We start from the raw sequence: 20,131 nt of genomic DNA, 5'->3' as shown, positions 1-20,131 counted from the left end.
AAATATTCACTAAAGTTGTGGATTGAATGGGGGTTTGCGACCTCTCTCCGGCAGAAAAAGCGGAATTTATTGGTGGGGTGATATTGAATGTATATATGTAAAATGCATGCAGAATGATTTACGCTGTTTAAATCTTGTTAGAAGGGAAAGTTTGAATATGTGGAATGATCTATGCTATTTAATTTTTATTAGAAGGGAAAGCTTGGTGAAATTATTTTGAGCTAGATTTTAAACTAATGTTTGCATAAATTTGATAGTGGCAAATATTTGAGAAGCAAGGGATGAGGGTAAAATGCATGCGGAATGATTTACGTATATTGGTGGGGTGATACTGAATGTATATACTGAATGATTTACGTTGTTTAAATCCTATTAGAAGGGAAAGCTGGTCCGGATCATTTCAAGATAGAATGTAAACTGATTTTTGTGTAAAGTAATACTTGATCCACGCTGCTTAAATTTTACTAAGAAGGGAAAGTTTGGTCAGATTATTTTGAATTATTGTTTGAAATTAAGGTTAAGAAAGGGAAAGTTTGATTATTCTTCTGTAAAGTAATATTTGAATATGTGGAATGATCCAGGCTGCTTAAATTTTACTAGAAGGGATTATGTTTGAGTTAGATTGTATATTGATGTCTATACAAATTTGGATAAATGTTTATCTGAATACAAGGTTAAGGAAGAGGAATGGGAGGGTCTACAGGAGGTCGGGGTAAATAACAAAGAAGCAAGAGACGAGAATAAAATATAGATAGAATGACTTATACTATTTAAGCATAGATAAAGATGGGGGGCTGAGCTTAACACAAAGAGTTTCTTTTTTTTTTCTTTTTCTTTTTTCTTTGTTCTTTTCTTTTTTTTCTTTTTCTTTTTTGGTTTTTTTTCCCTTTAATGTATTACTTTTATTTTTAATCCATACGAACATAAGATACTTTAGATAGAAGGCAGTGCCAGGTGTGGGCCCTGGGAAGTCGGGAGGAGTAGGGACGGGGATTTATGGGGGGTGGGTGGGTGGGTGGGTGTTAACATAGTCGCAATAAGAACAAGAATGCACTTATATACGGTTGTTCTTTTTTTTTCCCTTTTTTTCTCTTTTCTTTCTTTATATTTTTTTTTCCCTTGGTTTATTTTACTTTTTATCAGATTATAATAAACAACACTTGAATAAAGGAATACACCAAGGAGGGAGGTAGAGGGAAAGAGGAGGGAGGAGTAAGGAAGGAGTAAGGGGAATGCAAGGAGGGCGTGTTGGGAGTAAGGGGAGAAGGAAGGTTTGAGGGGAAAGGGAAGTAGGAGGGGAGCGTTAGAGGGAGGAAAGGAAAGTTGGAGGGGGTAGATGGGGTGTATGGAGGATGGAAGTGTCAGGTGGGGTTGTGAATGATGAGTTGTGTTTTCTTTTTTATTTTTTTTTATATTTTTTTATATTTTTTTTTCTTTTATAGCAAATACCCTGTATATAAGTGATTGTAAAATGGAATGTGAAAATGAATAAAATAGATTAAAAAAAAAAAGAGTCACATTCATGTAAAATGATAGTCAATGGCTATCTGTTCGTTTGGAACTGCAATAGACTCTGGAGTTTCCTTCTGAAAAAAATAATATATGATACTATGGGCAATGAAGATGTGAAAAGCTTCTAAAAATGCATTTAGTTAAACCAGCCTTCTTTGCATTCAGGTTGATGTCAATCATAGCAGACACACTTGTGTCTAAGGGACAAGATTAGCTGGACACATTCTACGTTTCTTCCTGTGTTTTATAACCACAAGTATCAAATAATTAAAGAGAACTTTAGAACGCCAGAATGTATGGTTCACATAACTAGATTAGTAGCTTGTTTTTTGAATGTCCAGTTGAAGGATAAAGTTGAAGTAAGATATCAAAATTATGACATCTCCATCTCTAGAAGATGTTGATATCCTTCACATTCCAAGTGGTAGCTAGAGAAAAAGATCAGGTATTCATTGGAGTACATTTGATTAGTGACATAGATATAAAGTTTTAAAGGTAAAGGTTCCCCTCGCACATATGTGCTAGTCATTCCTGACTCTATGGGGCGGTGCTTATCTCCATTTAAAAGCCGAAGAGCCAGCGCTGAAGATGTTTCTGTGGTCATCTGGCTGGCATGAATAAATGCCGAAGGTGCACGGAACGCTGTTACCTTCCCACCAAAGGTGATTCTTATTTTTCTACTTGCATTTTTACATGCTTTCAAACTGCTAGGTTGGCAGAAGCTGGGAAAAGTAACGGGAGCTCACTCCATTACACGGCGCTAGGGATTCGAACCGCTGAACTGTCAACCTTCTGATCGACAGGTTCAACATCTTAGCCACTGAGCCCCCGCGTCCCTGTTAGATGGATGAGAGGAAATGGATAGGATTAATTAAGCCACCAGGGTTCCCCTGTCCAACTGTTACTGACTTAAGGGGGCAGTGCTCAACTCCAATTCTCTGAGAGACATTTCCAACATCATGAGAACAGCATGAAAATAGGGAACCAGAGGTGGTATTCTACCAGTTTGGATCGGTTCGCCCAAACCGGTAGCAGAAATTGCGGGTGGCTCTGCCCACCCGCCCCAGCTCTATGGCATCCCATTTAGGCCCTTCTTTCGCCAAAAGCGCATGCACCGAAGGCTGAGGGCATGCGTGGAGGTGGCACGTGCACTCACATTTGTGAACCAGTAGGGAAGATAAGTGAATACCACCCCTGTATGGAACGCAGTAATGTTGCCTGCCCAAGCAGTAACTATTTATCTATTTGCATTTGCATGCTTTCGACCTGCTAGCAAATAAATTCTGGATTTCACAAGCTATTTTCTAGGATTTTCATCAGTGGTTTTTCCTATAACATTTTTTTTGTAGCAAGATTGAGAAAGTTTGGGGAAAAATAAATTGTCAATGGCATGGTTTCTTTCTAAAATTGCAGACAGAAAGAGAAAAGCTTTCTCCAAATGATCCTTTCTTTTCTCTTTTGCCGTTTGCTTTTTTTTTTCTTAAGTCTTTAGCTTTTCAATTTTGTTTAAAAATAAAAAAGAAATCCCTGGGTAATGCTCAGACTAGGAAAGAAGGGGACAGTCTGTTGGGTTTGGAGGTGGACAGGGTGCTATGTAAATATTTATGTCACAATTTGGAGAAGGAAGTGTTGGTTCCATCTTTTGAAAAGCTGCAAAATTCATCAGCTAGTATTTGAGAAGGGAAAACATATTTAGATAGGAAGCAGCAAGGACAATAATTGGATTTCCTTTTAAAACTAAAAGATCCCTTTGAAAGTTTAGGCAAATAAAAACAAGGCGGAAAAATCTCACTTTTAAAAATCATAAGTAGCATCTAACAGCAAAGGATAAGAAATAGGAAGAACAAAACTTGTTCTGCTCCTTAGGTTTTGCCCTGATTTTTGTGGAAAGGGAAAAATGTGTTGGATCCCATACTTGCAAACGCAGTGTGCGTGAGATTTAATTTTTCAATATTTTTTATTAAGATGAAAGGTTTTATTTTTCCTCTCCTGGGTAGCTCGTTCTGTGTACCCTAAGGCAGGAGACCAGTGGTGGGTTACGGCTGGTACGTCTTGATATGGGCGTACCGATGCCTGCTGGGAGCAGCAGGCACCATACAGGAAAAGGTGCTGCCGAGGGCCCAGTCGCCCGCCCGCGTTCCTTACCTGTATTTGACCCAACTGGGCCATTTGCGCACGCAACGTATGGCACCTGCGTGACGCTCCGCTGAGCAGCTGGAGCTTTGCAGGGTGGTGATTGTGCATGCGTGCGCAGCGCATGTGCACGTGGTGGACGCCTGGCCCCGTCACAGCGTACTGGTTGTGATGGGATCCGGAACCCACCACTGCAGGAGACTTGAACAGAGAAGAACTTTGAAGAATGTCCTTCTGCAATTTAACACAGAGGTGCTGAAGAATTCTGTACAGGTAGTCCTCAACTTACGGCCTCAATTGAGCCCCATATTTGTGTTTCTAAGTGAGAAATTTGTTAAGGGACTTTTGCCCCATTTTGCGACTTTTCTTGCCACACTTGTTAAGCGAATTGCGGCAGTTCTTAAATTAGTAACACGGTTGTTTAGCGAATCAGGTTTCCGCATTGGACTTTGCTTGTCGGAAGGTCACAAAAGGGGATCCCATGACTGCAGGACACTGCAACCGTCACCAGTGTGAGTCAGTTGTCACGCACCTGAATGAAAATCATGTCACCTTGAGGGATGCTGCAATGGTCATAAGTCATTTTTTCCCCCAATGCCATTGTAACTTTGAATGGACACTAAATGAACTGTTGCAAGTCGAGGACTACCTGTATTGTCCTGTGGGGGGGGGGGGAATGCTCAAAATGTAGCTCTTCCACCCATTTAAAAACTATTCCTATCTCTTTCAGACAATGAATAATTAATACTGTAGGCCAGTGTTTCTCAACCTTGGGGACTTTAAGTCCTGTGGACTTCAACTCCCAGAATTCCCCAGCCAGCTATGCTGGCTGGGGAATTCTGGGAGTTGAAGTCCACAGGACTTAAAGTCCCCAAGGTTGAGAAACACTGCTGTAGGCACTAGCGGTAGGATTCATTTTTTTTATTACCAGTTCTGTGGGCATGGCTTGGTGGACATGGCTTGGTAGGCATGGCAGGGGAAGGATACTGTAAAATCTCCATTCCCTCCTGATCAAATGGGACTCAAAGACAGAGAATACATGGGGCGGGGCCAGTCAGCGGTGGTGTTTGCCGGTTCTCCACACTATTCAAAATTTCTGCTACCGGTTCTGGTCAGAACCTGCTGAATACCACCCCTGGTAGGCACCTATCGGAAACTGTGATTTTTCTCTAGGATGGTGTAATGGGACAAACTGTCCTTCTGCATTATCACTGTCTACAACGTCTCAGGCTCAACGTCTCCAAATATGGTTGATTCTAGAAAATCTAGTCAATATGGTTGCTGAGTCTATTAACAGCCTATTTCCCAAGGTTAAGTCCTAACATTTCTGGAGGACATCAGCCTGGAGAAGTCTGGTTTCACAGAAAGGTTTCCTTGCTCTTCTCTAGTGGAAGAATTAAAGTTAGAATTATGCAACTAGATGCCCAACAGGACTTTTCAGTACCCGCATTTCTCTCTCTCTCTCTCTCTCTCTCTCTCTCTCTCTCCCTCCCTCCCTCCCTCCCTCTCTCTCTCTCTCTCTCTCTCTCCCTCCCTCCCTCCCTCCCTCCCTCTCTGTCTCCCTCTGTCTCCCTCTGTCTCCCTCTGTTTCCCTCTGTCTCCCTCTGTCTCTGTCTCCCTCCTCTCTCTCTCTCTGTACTGCAAATAGTTATTTTCTTCAAGGGGGCTGAGAACAACTTAAATACTCTAGTATGCCTAATTTAATTCTAGCTTAATGAAGAGAAGGACTAAGGGAGATATGATAGCAGTGTTCCGATATCTCAGGAGCTGCCACAAAAAAGAGCGAGTCAAACTATTCTCCAAGGCACCTGAGGGTAGAACAAGAAGCAATGGGTGGAAACTAATCAAGGAGGGAAGCAATTTAGAACTAAGGAGAAATTTTCTGACAATTACAACAATTGATCAGTGGAATAACTTGCCTCCAGAAGTTGTGAATGCTCCAACACTGGACGTTTTTAAGAAGATGTTGGATAACCCTTTGTCTGAAGTGGTATAGGGTTTCCTGCCTAAGCAGGGGGTTGGACTAGAAGACCAACAAGGTCCCTTCCAACTCTGTTATTCTATTCTATACTCTGCTGCCCCCCCCCCCCAAAATCCATAGAACTTGAGTTTTTTAATTGGATCGTGGCTACAAAGAACAGATGCATGGAAGCCTTTAAAACTCGCCTATTGATTTAAATTATAAATGAAAACATGGTAAAAAGAAACAGTGAAGGACCGTAAGGTACTCTGCAGTGTACCGACGTTGAAAATCCAAGAATCCCATTCTGTATTGATCTAATTCCCAGAACAGATGACATCATAATATGGTTGCCTGGTTTTGATTTAGCATGTCCAGTCATTATGGTTTGTAAACAGTAATTTATAGTTTACCATGCCATTGAACCCAGCCAGTATGGGTTACTTTAATGGCTAGAATGTTGCATGAATCTAGCCAATATTCTTTTGTCAAAGGACAACTGCCAGGATTATGCCTCTATTTTTTATATGCTGATTTGAAGCACGTAGGACTTCCAAAAAAATATTGTTGTAGTATTTTCCCAATGCAGTTTCTAATTCATAAATAATTATTTAAAAGTAACTGGCTTAGCAAACTTGCCTGGAGAAAGGCCAAGTTCAAATTCGTGCTCTGAAAGGCGTGTGTGTGTGTATGTGTGTGTGTGTGTGTGTGTGTGTAGATTGATCCTTTTTTTGTACAGAAGCAAACCAATGATGTATTTGGCAATAGTGGAGTTCTTTACAGAAGGAGTTCAGAAATGAAGGCAGCACCACTGTGGTGGAATTTTTAAGGCATGAGGGTTCTGTGTGTTCATACATAAACTGTGTTTCCCCAAAAATATTACCTACTCAGAAGATAAAGTCCTAGCTTGATTTGTACATGTGCACCCAATATAAGCCATATCCTCAAAATAAGCCCTAATTAAGACCCCGCCCACCACAGGGTGCATAGGTAAAAATTCAGCTAGAATGGGGATGTGGGGATGGAGCTACCCTGCTACTTACTTTAGATAGTTGCAGCTAGGCCTTGCACACCTCGGCCCATTTCTTTTGCTGCAGCCAACAAGGCTTTCCTGAAGGTCTCTGTAGCCGATAACAGAGGTACAGATCGATCCGGAGCTGTGCAATCGGCTGCAGAGACCTTCAGGAAAGCCTTGCTGGACGAAGAAGTTCCTGAAGGCCTCTGATAGCGAAAAGGGGGGGGGGGGCGACACACACAAGTGAGGTGAGTCAGTGGACGACATTCCCCCCAAAATAAGACCTGGTGCCTTTTTTGGTGGCCCCAAAAAAAGACAGGGTCTTATTTTTGAGGACACACACACACGATAGATGATGATAGATAGACAGACAGACAGACAGACAGATGATAGATAGATGAGAGAGAGAGAGAGAGAGAGAGAGAGAGAGAGAGAGAGAGAGAGAGAGACTCACTCACTCACTCAATCACTCCTGCCTCGACTGGTTCCTGCAGTTTTATTTGCAAAGTTTTTTGGAAGTGGTTTCCCATTGTCTCCTCCTTGGAGCTGAGAGAGAGGGACTTGCTCAAGGACTGGCCTAAGGCCGAACTAAAATTCACAGTCCCCCAGTTTCTAGCCTAAGGTCTTAACTACTATCCCAAAATACCTCTAATTTACCGATGACCATATTGATAGTGACTGTCACCTCCAGCATGCCAAGGACACCAATGTTTCTGTATATTGTTAGGATGACTTAGTGACAGACATGTTGCTTGTCCGCCAATATTATTTTTTTGTAAGAGAACCTAAGCTTAAAAGGAACCCCAAAGTTCTCTAGATCTTGATATGATAATTGCGTCTTGACTTTCAAATTGGTAACCCAAGTCTGTTTATTTTGGTCTGTTTTCCCATAAAAATATTACAAGTTTGTGGAATAAATCAGATTTCCCTCCAGGCTCTTTGTCTCCCATGCCTTCCAAAAATTTATCCTCCACAATTGGAAGAATGGAGCAATGTAGTCTCTGCAATGAGAAGCTGAGAAATTCGCTTGTTTCTGATGTAGCTGTAAGAAATATATGTGTGCTTTTCATTTCAGGTTGAAAAAAGCAGGAATTGCCTTTGAAAACATGTTTGAGGAAGTCCCCATTAACATCAAGAACTCCTACCTGATCAATGTTCTTCTTTGGGAGCTGGAAAAGAAGTCAGCCGTTGTAAACAGACATGAGTTGCTCAGTCTCGCAAGCAAGTACGTGCTGATTTGAAATCAAAATGCAGCCTGTGCTTCTAGACTTCAGTTGAAATCATTGCAGAAATGAGAAGACAATCAATTTAGAAATGTCATCATTTTCAATTAGTAAGAAATTGACGGAAAATATAGCTAGATCAGTGATGGCTAACCTTTTCCCAACGCCCCCGTGCATGTGTGAGCGGCGCCCATATGTGCACCCTGTGCATGTGCGCAATCCCTGGCAAGCCCCATGCATGTATGTGCAGGCACCCGCATGCGCCCTGCCCTCCCCACCTATGTGCACCCCCCTATATGTGCCTTTCTCCCAGCATGCACGTGTGCCCTGCATGCGCCATGCCCCTTTGTGGCCCCACACATGTGCCCTGCCCCCACAAATGTGCACATCACTTACATGCATATGTGCCCCCCTCATGTGCCCCACATGCATACAGAGCACAGACCTGAAGACCACTTGGCTGGCAGGAGGCACCCGCATGCATGCACAGCTGAGCTGGGGCAGCGGCTCGCATTCACACAGATAGGGTGCTGCATATCACCTCTGGCATGCGTGCCATACGTTCTCCATCACAGGGCTAGATGCTTGGAGAATTTCACCAGGTTATTGCCAAAAGAGAAGCATTTGGACTATGTTTTCCATCAGTTTCACACTAAATCACAGAGAGAATTGTCATCTAACTCTTCCAGAGGATAGCATATTGGCAGAAGCCAGTTTGACTTCAGTTTGATTTAAAAGATACGGGTAGGGCATCACTTAGGATTTTCAAGTTCAAGATGGCCTTTGTATCTGAAAGAATTATGCACAAAATGATTCAACCTACATCTTAGCCTGCGGTTTCTCTATTTTCCATTTTTATTAATTGTGCCTATTCTTTTCAACATATTTATTTTTCTTCAGATTGACCCAGATTGCTTCAATGTTTGTCCTACCACTTCTGTAGCAGAATGGTTAAAATGCTTCTTCTTTTTCTTTAGATCTCAGGCTGTCAAATCAGTTTCTGTGTAAGAGATCTTTTCACTGGGAATACTTTTCTTGCCTTTATGGACTTCCAATTAGATATTCACTCAAACAGCCTGCCATTGGCTGTGCTAACTGTAGATTATGAGAAAATCTAATAGATATAATGGACACTAGTGTGAGGAAGACTGTTTTACAGAAGGAATATTATATAATTAACACTCACAAGAGACCCCAATATTATAAACATGTTGCTTGCCTTAAGTTCCATTCTAGAACAGTAATGGCTGTGCTTGTAAATTCTTAGCTAATACTACTTCAAATTATCAGTCAATGATCATAATCATAGATTATTTCTAGATTTAATTGTGCATAAATTACAATGTCAGATCAGTTCTTAATCTAACTTAACATCTGGATGATTTGGGACACCATTCCAATATATATCTCCTGTTTATTGGTATTTTGAATTTGTCCAATAACACGTGTTCTCTTCAGTTGCTTATATTTTAAAAATAGCACAATCAATTGAAATTATAAGTAACATAAGAAACAGACATATTAAAAACATTCCACAAAAGTAAGTCCCAATTTGTCTGTGAAATCTAATATTCTAAATTGCAAATATAAATGAATCGGTACTGGAAAAAGTCTGTCTCAGAAGAAATTTTTTTCCAAATCATAGCTGCCCTAACCGGAAAAACTTTCTCCTCTTGTGGTACTCAAGTATCCTTATTGCTCTCTGATCTTGGCTGTTTTCTTGAAGACGTCTCCTTACTCAAACTAGGTAACATCATCAGTGCTGATGATGTTATGTACTTTGGGTGATGAAACGTCTGCAAAAAAATCAACCAAGCTCAGAGAAGAAACACCATGGACTCCTCATTTCAACCCTGAGCTACAAACATTCTCCTTTTATTAGCACCCATTCTATTTTGTTCTAAGAAGACTTCCTTCAGAAAGGCCTGTAATGCTGCACAATGTTCCCTTTGACACCTTATTTTTTTTAAAAAACTACCGTATTTTTCAGAGTATGACACACCTTTTTTCCCTCAAAAAAGAGGCTGAAAATCTGGGTGCATCTTATACACTGAATACAGATTTTTTGGCTCCTGAACCCCCCCCCCCCCTTCCTTTCACCAAAATGGCCCTGCATAGCCTTTAGGAGCCTTGCAGAGTGCTCCTGGGAACTAGGGAAGGCAGAAAAGAGCAAAAAATGGGCCGTTTTTTGCTCATTTGGGGGGGGGCACCTCCGAGGAGCACTCTACAAGCCTCCTAAAGGCTATTCATGCCCTTTTGGGGGGGGGGATCCAGGCCCGTTTTCACGAGGTCTGCAGAGTGAAAAAACTTTTTTTTTTAATTTGTCTCTTCAAAACCTTATACTCTGAAAAATATGGTAATTGTTGAGCATGTTAACTGAAGAGGGTCCATGGATTGCCAATTTGCTGCTTGGCCATTGTGGTTGGGGCTGATCGGATTGTGAGTCCAATTTCATGCAAAGTTCAGTTTCATACAATACATTACTGTTCCAACTGACCATAATCCACCCAGATATCTTATCGGTTTTATTAAGAAATAAACAGCCTTTTAAAATGGGAAACTTTACCAAAGAAATTGACGTTTTGAGTACATGGGAATTTCCCTTTTAGTGAAGGTTTGCATCCTCATGAGATTAAAATTATTATTAGGAAATCCTTTCTTAGGCAGTGTTACAAATTCTCAAGTGATTGAACAGGAAATTGACTCTTATCTTCAAATTGTTTCTATGTAAAAACAATGAGAACTTGATAAGGGTTATTTTGTGTATCTTTCTCATTTTCACTGCCCAAAACCTTTCAGCTCCCAGTTCAGCAACCTTAACCTAGAATAAAGTCAACATGAAGATAATAATTTTTATAATGTTTTCAGCAGGACAGATAATCATGTTCTTCAGTTTATCAAAAAAAAATTTTTTTTCAGGCTGGTTCTTAAATTTTCAACATCTAATGTGTCATTTTCTGCTTGTTTTATTTTTTTTCAATCTTCCAAGTCCTAGTGGACGCACAAACTGAAATAATATAAAACAGTTATGCTGATAACAAAATAGAATCTTGGATTAAGTTTTTTGGGTTTTGAAACATTTTGTTCATTTAGTTTCATCATTCCCCTGCTAAATAACTATTTTCAAATAGGAGAGATGGAGGGGAACTCAATGGGGCAGCTGGCAGAAAGCTTTTCCTGCTCCCACTGTTTCCCCCCCCCACCTGTTATTGTTCTTTTTATTTATATCCTGCCTTTGATATTTTTATATAATAATTCAAAGCTGTGAATATTCTTAATATTCTTTCCTTCTCCTATTTTCCCCACAACAACCACTCTCTGAGATGGGGTGGGCTGAGAGTGACTGGTCAAGGTCACCCAGCCATTTTTCATGCCTAAGGTGGAACTAGAATTCACAGTCTCCCAGTTTCTAGGCTGGTGCCTTAACCACTGGACATAAGGAAGTGTCTCTAAAACAATGATCCAGTGAGACAAAGATTGTCTAGTATGAACATTGCTGTTGGACATATATGGACAATAGTCTGAGATGTGTTATATTAGAGACAGGCCTTCATAACATGAATAAGGTAGTGGTGTTTGTACCGGTTTCTGAAACCAATAATTGGTGTACTGTATTAGCTAGAATGGAGATTGACCATTTTAGTGACATGAAACTTTCATTCTCAACTCCTACTCATTACAACAAGAGATATATAGACAATAGATACCAGCTCAGTGAAGAAAATAGAGACAGATTGTGAGTTCATAAGGCAGATTCAGCTCAATTTGATCAGCGTACACCATTGTCTTTTTACAGACTTAGTTCCATGTCTTCATCAGAGTATGTCCTTGTCTGTTTCAGTAACCATCTTAGCAAAACCCTACAACTATTGATGGACCGAGTGGATGAAATGAGTCAAGATATTGTAAAATACAACACCTACCTAAGGAATACCAGCAAGCAGCAACAGCAAAAGCACCAAGTAAGATTTTTGCGACAGGCCACCTGTCGAAATGTTTGATAGTGAATCAGTTCACGATGGGATTTTGATAGTGAGATTCAAATTGGCAGGAACATTTTTTTTTAAAAATTACATTGCCTAAATATACAAGCCAGTTTAGAAAGCCTCTTTTTCTGTTTTGGGCATTTATTACATGGAGAACATGGGCTTTCCTGCTGTGTGATCCTTGACTTATTGGTATAAATCTGCAGAGGCAAATTTATGAAACGATTTTAAAGATGGAAAAACTGACTCGAAGGGAAATCAGGGAAGGTTACCTAGTAGTTCTTGCTCAACTTCTAATGGCTGTAGTTGGGTTTCATGCGCTATTGCTGGCCCTGCTCATTTTATTTAGCTCTACAGTTGAATACAAGCACAAGCAATTTTTTTTTGGGGGGGGGGGAATTTCCTGTTTGATATGAAATATAAAAATACATTTTATGGATGTCTTTTCCCCCTTCTTGTTCTCTTTCCTTCTCCACTTCTCCCTGTCACCTTCTCATTTCTTTCCACTTTTCATTCTCTCTGACATACAAAGGTTTATGCTCTTATTCCCTCATATTTTCTAAATCTGGATGCATTTTGTGTTCTGCTATCGAGCAGCAAAATGTCACCAGACATTTCTTTATTCACCAGCCAGAAGTGTAACAAAATCTGTACTGCTGAAGCTTTAAATGTTTGCCATTTAAGGGGGACAGGCAAGACAGAGAATAAAATCTGCTCTTTTGCCTGTCTCCATACCTCATAATAATACGTAACTCTCTCTTAAAAATGAGAATATTGAGAATATTTGCAGACTGCTTTCTTCTTTTTACTAGTCTCAAACGGTATTGAAAGTGAAGCTGCATTCATTTTAAATTAATGTTATGACCTACCTACTCTGCTCTTCTTTTTCTCCTTGTACCCTTTCTGATTTTGTACATAAAAAGCTGAAATAGTAAATCAATCGTTGAAATTGGTCACTGTCTTAACATAGTTTCTGCTAACGTCATAGCTCCATCATGTCACAAACTTAAGATAATAGGTGAGGTTTGCACAAGTAAGCTAAGCTAACCCATCTACTTTCCAAGCATTAATGTGTGACTACATCATGAGGCCTTTGACTGATTTACTTACAAACCTTGTACAAATCAGATATTTAGTCCCTATGGCTATTAAGATGTGAAAATCTTGGGGAGCTTAATGAAGAATAAGAGTGGACAGTTTTCTATTAAACACTCAAAAGTGACAACATTTTGATGGAGGAGAGAGCTGCAGTAGGCAGGATGTGATGCCAAGTGATTAGGATTGCATCACATACTATGCTAAGCCCACTTTAGAAGACAGGCTATAATTTTCACGATTTCTCCTTCAAAGTAGTTTTTCAAACTATGTCAGTTTCTCTTAAGAAGAAATTATTTGCCAGGCAATTCAGTTTAAGGTTTGGAATCTTCCCACATTCTCCCCTTTTAAGTCTGAGCCCGTCCATTTTTCTATGAGCAATTAAAGATCTGTGGGTCACAGTAGGGCTTGTAATAGTGGCTTTAGGTTGCACAGTATTAAAAGGAGATGGGTGGATTAAAGTATATTTTGCCTTCCTAAGGAATATAACACTGCATTTTGAAATCCAGATGTGGTATATAAAATATAATATTGCCTTTGTTCAACTCAGGATCCTTGTAGGCCTGAAATAAAGAGGTTAAATGCAGCCTTCTCTTATTGACCGTCTAAATGACAGTCTAAACAGTGGTGGGATTCAAATTTTTCACTACTGGTTCTGTGGGCGTGGCTTGTATGTGTGGCATGGCTTGGTGGGTGTGGCAGGGGAAGGATACTGCAAAATCCTCATTCCCTCCCCACCCCACTAACCTGCTTTCCAGCTCCATTCTCCTGTTCAGGGCAACAAAAGAAGATCAGCTGGGAGGCAGTGGGGGCGGGGCCAGCCTATTTGCAAGTTCTCCGAAGTGGCAAATAGGCTGGCCTATTAGGGTCTTGCCTGGAACCGGCTGACCATCTCAGCCTGCTGAGCCTCCAGGACCTGGTACCTGGCCTTGTACTCCTGCAGGTCTTTCCTCTGCTTGGAAAGCCTATGCTCGTAGTCCTCGGTGAGGTGCTTCTGCTGAGCCTCCTTGTCGGTCCGATCCAATTTGAACTGAGCCAGCTGTTTTGCCAGTTCTTTCTCATGGTGGCTGCTTAGCTCCATCAACTGCTTCCTGTTGGGGCCCTAAGCAGCCTGGGCAGGCAGGCGAGGAGTGGCTGGGAGGGGAGGGGCAAGTAGAGGCCGGCGAGGCACCCCTCCATGTGAGTGACATCGAATTGGCCACGCCCACCCAGTCACATGACCACTAGCCACGCTCACCCAGCTGGTCATTAGGCAGATGATATTAGTGGTCCGCGGGTTTTAAAATCATGAATTTAGTGGTCCCTGAGGTCCGAAAGGTTGGTTACCCGTGATTCAGATGATTTCCAAGGAATGGCCTTTGGATCAAAGGATTGAGCTCTTGTGTGTCTTTAGTACCAGCAGAGACGTCAGCAAGAAAACCTACAGCGCCAGAGTAGAGGAGAACCTCCCCTTCCTGAGGAAGACTTGAACAAACTCTTCAAGCCGCCACAGCCTCCTCCCAGGATGGACTCCCTTTTGATTGCAGGTAATCCAGGGGGAAAAAATCCATCACTTTTTATACCTCTGCTGCTTGTTTTCAGCGTGATGTGGAAGCAAGTAAAATGGATGACCCTGTTCTGGTTTCGCTGTGACTTTTAAACTTCATTTTTAGGTATTTTAAGGTTTTGCTGCTGCTTTGAACTTCACCTTCAGGTATTTTAAGGAAGTACTTTAAATCAGGCATAATGTTGAACAGCAAAATCTTGCTGTTTGGATTCAGGTTGGTATTAAGTGTTGGTCCTAAAGGTGGATTTGTTGTGTATCTCTGTTATTTCATTTATACCCCAACACAAGCAACATCCAAACAGCTTCTTGAAGAATCTGGATTAAGGCACATGTGAGATCTAGATCTTTATTTCTGTGAATTGACTACATCCTGTATCTTCAATCTGTGTCCCAGAACTATAAAATCTTCATAAGTGGCAAATTCAGATTTCCTGCCCTTTTTTTTCTGGAACTATGGAAAAGGCACAAAAGCAAAAAGAATATACACTATGAAGTTAAGACACAGTGAAAAGGAAGTATTGACAATGATTTTGTCCAATCTAACACCCACCAAATTCCCAATTAACCTGCTAGCTGGGAATTCTGGAAATTATAGTTTAATGTATTGGGAAGGCACCATGTTGAGAGAAGGCTGGACTAGAGAAATGTTTTTGTGATAAAGCATGGTTAAAAAAAATCCTGGTGTTCCTGTTTTTGGTTCCTTGTGCCAGGGTAATTTAGGAGCCGAAGATTATGTGTGGATTACAAAATTTCAAATATAATTTAACATTCCCTGAAAACGGAGCTCTTCAAATCATTTTAGATGGATAAAGGTAAAGGTTCCCCTAGCACATATATGCTAATCGTTCCCAACTCTAGGGGGTAGTGCTCATCTCCGTTTCAAAGCTAAAGAGCCAGCGCTGTCCGAAGACATCTGCATGGTCATGTGGCCGGCATGACTCAATGCCGAAGGCGCACAGAACACTGTTACCTTCCCACCAAAAGCGGTCCCTGTTTTTCTACTTGCACTTTTACATGCTTTCGAGTTGCTAGGTTGGCAGAAGCTGGGACAGATAACGGGAGCTCACTCCATTACACAGCACAAGGGATTCAAACCTCTGAACTGCCCACCTTTCTGATCGACAGGCTCCTTTTTAAATGGATAGGATACTATAAAATATGTGGAACTGTATAAATATTAGCCTCCTTGGCTATCTGAAAATAGGTATGTCTTGAATTCTGATCGTTCTCAGGCAACCAAGTATTTTTTGAAAGGGGAACCCCCAGTTAAACTTTTTTTCATTTTTTTTTTCAATTATGTTTCCATTAATTTCTGCTTTAATGTATTATACTTCAGTTAGGAGAAAGGACAATTGATTTATATTTCAACAGCCCTCCGCCAATTTATTTTCTTTTCAGAAGTCGGGGGGGGGGGGAACTAAAAGTCTTCACTTTTTTTTTTTAAATTCATGCAGAATTAAGTTGTGGATCAAAGCTGAAATGTAGCTGGTTTTGTCTCGGAGGCGTTTTAAAAACTTTTTGAAGTGGAACGTGGAAATGAAAATGTATTGGTCCGCTAAGCAATTTTAATTTTGATAATCTGGCTTTCTCTTTTTGCTGTTCCTGATTAGTAGAGGAAATAAATTATAAGGGTAAACTATGTACAAAAAGAGGGGGCCGGGGCAAGGTGACACTTTTTTGATTTGTGTAGCACTTCAGACAAACCCTTCACAGACGGCTGACTTGAAAAATTGCTAATAACATGAGGTAGCTAACAAAAACATGACCCATAAAATTTCAGCTGGCTGAGCAAAGCAGCATTGTTAGAGATAGAGCAGAAGAGAGTGTGTGTATATACAATCAGTACCGTAGTACTCTTTCTATTCCTATTTTAGTCCTCTTTTTCCAGTTATTTCGCTTATTTATTAAGTTTTTCCACTTTATAGGATTTATCTGTCATAAAATTTCAGAAGTGGATTTCTGAAAAAACTTCTAAAATTTAGTTTGAGTCATATAAGCTGTATGCAATATGCAAGTTCCTAAAACTAAAAAGGAATTCACTAAATTTTGTGCTGATATAATCCGTGGCCTGCATGAGTAAACCTAATTTTATTTTTGTATCGTTCAGAATGCAAAATCAAACCAACTTTCCCAATTTAATCAGAAGAATGAAAAAGATCACTCCATATTTGTTCAGATAAGGCCTTTTTCAAGCCAATTTGGGGAAAGCTGTTGATAATTGGGTCCATTTTTTAAATCTCATCAAGAACTCGAGTCAGATTTTGCCTGATTCACAAATGCTTATTAGCTACTTAGAGGTGGGAAGAAGGAAAGACTATATAAGCGATTGGGCAGGGGAAAGACTGTTGAAGGATCCCATATTTCAACATCTTTGTCCTGACAACCTGCAAACTAGTGTCACACTGAAGTAGGATTTTGTAACTTTGGGGAGCCCGAGAAACTGTCCTTGGTGGGGGCCAATGGTGGGATTCAAATAATTTAACAACCGGTTCTCTGCCCTAATGACTGGCTGGGTGGGCATGGTCAGGGGGTGTGACAGGTAGCACTTGGCCTCTTGCACCCCCCCAGGAGCAAAAATGGGCCACCGGGGGCACTGCACCCCCCTCCTTGCACCAAATTTTGGGCCTAGTACACTTCCCTGCAGCCTCGTGGGAGCAAAAGCTGGCGGGGGGGGGGGGCTGTGCTGCATACACCCCGTGCCCCATTTTGGGCTTAGTAGACATCCCTGCACTTACCTGGGAGCCAAAAGTAAAATGGATTTACAATTTGTCCTCAACTTACCATCATTTGTTTAGCAACAATTTGAAGTTATAATGGCACTGGGGGAAAAACCGATTTACTGTATGGCCAGTCTCAAACTTCTGACATTCACAACATCCCCACAGATTAAAATTTGGGATCTTGGCAACCGGCATATATTTATGATGGTTGCACCATCCTGAAGTCATGTGATTGCTGTCCGCAGCCTTCCCAGCCCGCTTCTCACAAACAAAATGAATGGGGGAAGGTTCACCACATGATCCGATTAACAGCCATGATAAAAAAAGATCATAAAATTGGGTTGCGATTCACTTGCTTAGTTGTGAAAATTCCATCATAATTGTGGTTGTAAGTCAAAGACGACCTAAGCATGGCTCAAACTCATCTTGCCTGGATGATTACTCTTTCTTTAATAATTTCTTCATTCTGTCCCATAATGGTTTAAAATTCGCTAGCAACATTTGGAGGGTTGCTAAAAAAACTAAGCCTTTTTTTGAATAAAAATGCTTCAGTTTATATATTTTAGTGCCAAAGGGTACCAAAATGGCTAGGTTCATACAACTTACTAGGTCAGTGTTTCTCAACCTTGGCAACTTGAAGATGTCCGGACTTCAACTCCTAGAATTCCCCAGCCAGCATTCGCTGGCTGGGGAATTCTGGGAGTTGAAGTCCAGACATCTTCAAGTTGCCAAGGTTGAGAAACATTGACCTAGGTTCTGTTAATTAAGGATTGGGTAGCTGGAACTTAAGTGCATTGTGGTAACCTGGCTGTTTTGTTAGCAACATGAACTGTTTGTGAATCAGTCATATTATCAAATTGAACAAATATGAACTAGTTCAGTTATGTCACGGTAGTGATTTAAAAACTGACCAGTTGATGCAATGATGTAATAATGGGAATGAGTCAGCAAGGTTTTTGGCTGTTATTCCTTTAAGAACCTACATACTGTATTTTTCGGACTATAAGACGCACCAAGATTTGAAGAGGTAAGTAAGAAAAAATACGTTTTTGTCCTCCCCGACCCACAGCAGCACTCTGCAGGCTTCAGCAGGGCGGGGGGGAAGGCAAACATGACCCTGTTTTTCATCAAAACGGGGGCATTTTCCCCTTCCCCCATCACTGCTGAAGCCTGCAGAGCGCTTCGGTGGGGGGGTGGGGGAAGGCAAAAACAGCCCCATTTTGGTGAAAAGTGGCCCATTTTTTGCCCATTTTTCACCAAAATGGGAGCATTTTCCCCTTCCCCCAGCCCTGCTGAAGCCTGCAAAATGCTTCTGGGGTGAGGGGGAAAGCAAAACACCCCAGTTTTTTAAAAAACGGCCCATTTTTTGCCCATTTTTCACAAAAATGGGATGGGGGGGTAGGGCTTTGGGAGGCCAAAAATGGCTGTATTAGGTGTATAAGACACACCAACATTTCCACGATCTTTTAGGGGAGGGGGGAAGGTGTGTCTTATACTCTGAAAAATACAAGAATAACAAGAGGCCCTGTTGGGGTGTTTCTCTCTCTCGCTGTGTGTTCTTCCCTTCTGTAATTTACTGATTGTTTGACTTCTGCCTATAGTATGTGTTCTGACCCCATCCTCCATCCAGTAACGAAAGCCGAGAATCGCTTAATGAGAATGTCCTTTAATAGCAAGACCAGACTCTCTGTGGCTGAAAGCCAAGTAAACAAACAGATAAGAACCTTGGCAGCAAGTCCGACAAACCTTGGCAGCAATTCAGATAAACTCTGGCAGCTCTTTAGACAAAGCGTTGACTTCTGCAAGAAGGGCATGGCACAAGCAGTCTTTTTTATAGTCTGGAGCCATCAGCCTAATGACCATCAGCTGAGTGTAATTGCCCCCTGTAATTACATAATTGTTCTTGACGCCGAGTAGCTCTTCGACGGCATGCATCCCGGAACAACTCACTGTTGGTTTCTGGATTACTCTCCCTTGTCTCCTCCTCACTGATCCAAGGCTCAGGCTCCACCTGGTGGCCAACCAGTCTCTTTGTGCCCTGCTCAGAGTCGGAACCCTGTCCAGGGTCCTCCAGGGCTGACTCATAGGGCCCCTCGCTGTCGGAGTCTGGTGGCAGCTCCAACGGCTTCTGCTGGGCCACAACAAGTATGTATGTATAGTATATATTCTTTTGTAGATCAAATCACTATTTCTTACAAACCTCTGTTTGCTGTTATTGCTCCTGGGTTCACACACATAGTAAAGCTGTGCACACTCTGACAAGTTATACACAGTTTACTTATTTGGGCATGGTGTATTGTATGAGCCCTGATCAACGTGAAGAAAATGGAATCAGAAACTATGTTGTTTAGATGGGAAGTTTTATATTAAAATATTTGATTTTGCATTAAAGTATTTTTGTTTTTTTTCTCTCTCTCTCCCCATCTCTTTTCTTCGTAGGTCAAATTAATAGTTACAGCCGGAACATCAAGGAATTCACAGCTCAGAATCTGGGCAAGCTTTTCTTGGCTCAGTCACTTCAAGAACACAACAATTAAGGAGGAAAATAAAGTGCTTTTTTTTCCTTGCCTACCAAGAGTGCAGATACTTGGAATCGAAGCACATTTTTACTTTCATTCCACATTGTAAAATGAACCGTGAATTAAACTCTTGTGTGTTTTGAGTAGAATTCTTCTTCTTCTAGCAGGGGGGCAAAAAAGTAGAATAAAAGATGGAAAACTTTTTAGCGTCTGCTTATTGACTTCCAGATAGCTATCTCTAGATTGTTATTTTCAAATGCCAACTTGCATATGAGTGTTTGATAGAACAGATCACTCCTTCATAAGACCTTAAATTGCCATTTCAAATGTGGGGAGAAAAAGGCTTCTCCACACAGATTTTGTTTTTAAATACACACAATGCGGAGCCTCTTCAAAGAATTACTCAGTTGAGACTAAATCAC

At 41.1% G+C, this 20,131-nt stretch overlaps 1 protein-coding gene across 1 annotated transcript in view; it reads left to right on the top strand.

The window, feature by feature from the left end:
* The window catches only part of EIF3H (eukaryotic translation initiation factor 3 subunit H), an 85,460-nt gene extending 65,549 nt beyond the window's left edge, over nucleotides 1-19,911 (top strand). The window contains exons 5-8 of the mRNA XM_032223110.1: nucleotides 7,696-7,845; nucleotides 11,685-11,805; nucleotides 14,318-14,450; nucleotides 19,630-19,911. Of these exons, the coding sequence (XP_032079001.1) occupies nucleotides 7,696-7,845; nucleotides 11,685-11,805; nucleotides 14,318-14,450; nucleotides 19,630-19,727 (502 nt within the window). The 3' untranslated portion in view covers nucleotides 19,728-19,911. The remainder of the gene's footprint in view (nucleotides 1-7,695; nucleotides 7,846-11,684; nucleotides 11,806-14,317; nucleotides 14,451-19,629) is intronic.
* The last annotated feature ends 220 nt before the right edge of the window (nucleotides 19,912-20,131 follow it).

The sequence above is a fragment of the Thamnophis elegans genome, chromosome 8 (assembly GCF_009769535.1).
Source record: "Thamnophis elegans isolate rThaEle1 chromosome 8, rThaEle1.pri, whole genome shotgun sequence".
Lineage (NCBI taxonomy): Eukaryota > Metazoa > Chordata > Lepidosauria > Squamata > Colubridae > Thamnophis > Thamnophis elegans.
Note: the sequence above shows the minus strand (reverse complement) of the source record. Positions and strands in the feature narration are given on the sequence as shown.